This window comes from Podospora anserina, chromosome 2, assembly GCF_000226545.1.
Source record: "Podospora anserina S mat+ genomic DNA chromosome 2, supercontig 2".
In the NCBI taxonomy this organism is placed as follows: Eukaryota; Fungi; Ascomycota; class Sordariomycetes; order Sordariales; family Podosporaceae; genus Podospora; species Podospora anserina.
The window spans coordinates 445,239-447,108 of record NW_001914858.1 but is presented as its reverse complement, the minus strand read 5'-3'; the positions used below and the strand labels follow the sequence as shown (position 1 = coordinate 447,108).

Genomic DNA, 1,870 nt, shown 5'->3' with positions numbered 1-1,870 from the left:
CCCACTCATTACACCTCATTCCCTCTACTAATTTACCATTACCTTATACATTTTACTTACTCAAATACTTATTATTACTTAATTTTTTCCTTCTTTACTCTAAAACATAACACCACAAAACCGGGGGGGTGGGGCTTGACCATGAAACCAATCAACCCACCACCACCACCATCAACACCACAACACTCCTTCAAACACCTTACTTGGTGTTCTCGGGGCGGAGGGCACGGACGGCCTTGCCGGCGCGCCAGATCTCGAGGTTGCGGATCTCCTCGAGCTCCTTCTCGTACTTCTCACGGTAGTCGGGCTGGGAGTTGTACTCGAGGGAGCGCTTGGTCTCGGAGCCGTCCTTGACCGAGTCGTAGAGGTTGTTGAAGACGGGCTTGAGGGCGTCCTTGAACTTGGGAGTCCAGTCAATGGCACCGCGGCGGGCGGTGGTGGAGCAGGCGTCGAACATCCAGTCCATGCCGTAGGCACCAATGAGGGGGTAGAGGGACTGGGTAGCCTCCTCAACGGTCTCGTTGAAAGCCTCGCTGGGGGAGTGGCCGCGCTCACGGAGAACCTCGTACTGGGCGAGGAACATGCCGTGGATACCACCCATGAGGCAGCCGCGCTCACCGTAGAGGTCAGAGTAGACCTCCTTCTCGAAGGTGGTCTCGTAGAGGTAGCCGGAGCCAATGGCAACACCCATGGCGATGGCCTTCTCCTTGGCCTTGCCGGTCACATCCTGGTAGACGGCGAAGGAGGAGTTGATGCCACGGCCCTCCTTGAAAAGGGAGCGGACGGTGCGGCCGGAACCCTTGGGGGCGCAGAGGATGACGTCGACGTCAGTGGGGACCTCGACCTTGGTGAGATCCTTGAACACGGGGGAGAAACCGTGGGAGAAGTAGAGAGTCTAAGGGCAGCTATGTCAGCATGACGTTGTTCTCCACGGAGCCCACAAAACAGGGATGAGCTTACCTTGCCCTTGGTGATCTGGGGCTTGATGTGAGGCCAGGTCTCGGACTGAGCGGCATCCGAGAGCAGGTTCATGATGATGGTACCCTTGGAGATGGCCTCGTCGACCTCGAAGAGGTTCTTGCCGGGAACCCAGCCGTCCTGAATGGCATCCTTCCACGACTTGCCATCCTTGCGGACACCAATGATGACGTTGATGCCGTTGTCACGGAGGTTGAGACCCTGGCCGTGACCCTGAGAGCCGTAGCCGATGAGAGCGAGAGTGTCGTTCTTGAAGTAGTCCTGTGGGAATGGTCACTCAAGTTAGCTATAAATGCCTCTCTAAAAAGGACCAATCAGGACCCAGTTGAATCCCAATTGGTCGAAAAGAGTCGGATTAAAACATACCTGGAGCTTCTCAACGGGCCAGTCGGCACGCTCGTAGACATCCTCCTTGTGACCGGCAAAGTCGATGGTCTTGACACCGCGGGTCTGCTGCTTAGCAACGGGGGCAGCGGCGCGGGAGACGGCAGCAGCGCGGACAGCACCGGCGGCGGCAACGAAGGTGCGTCTCTGGACGGCGGGGGAGGTCACCTGGCGAGCCAGAGGGCGCAGGGCCTTTTGGAGGTTTCTGGCGGCAGACATGTTGACTCTGGTCTGGTCTGGTGGTTGAGGAGGGGAGTGGGGATTGGGTTTGGAAAAAAAGAAGGTTCCAAGTTCCGAAGCTTGGGGAGAGAGAGGGGAGAGCTGTTGATTATGTAGGAGGTTCACCGTCGAAACGTCCACCTGGCAAACACACAGTCACCGGAGCTGCGAGTCAGAGTTTTTTATTTTTCGGTCTCCCTGCTGCCCTGCCAGCGGCCGTCCAGACCGACTTCGGGGGGACTGGCGTGCTTGAGGGTGGGTTATGGCCCCGATCTGATTGGCCAGGGTG

At 57.5% G+C, this 1,870-nt stretch overlaps 1 protein-coding gene across 1 annotated transcript; it reads right to left on the bottom strand.

Annotated features, from left to right (window-relative positions):
• Positions 1-199: 199 nt before the first annotated feature.
• On the bottom strand, positions 200-1,581 carry PODANS_2_1050 (uncharacterized protein; the record flags this gene model as incomplete). Its single annotated transcript, XM_001910814.1, has 3 exons — positions 200-895; positions 961-1,239; positions 1,345-1,581. The coding sequence occupies 3 exons, from the start codon at positions 1,579-1,581 to the stop codon at positions 200-202; spliced, it is 1,212 nt and encodes a 403-aa protein (XP_001910849.1).
• Between the last annotated feature and the right edge of the window lie 289 nt (positions 1,582-1,870).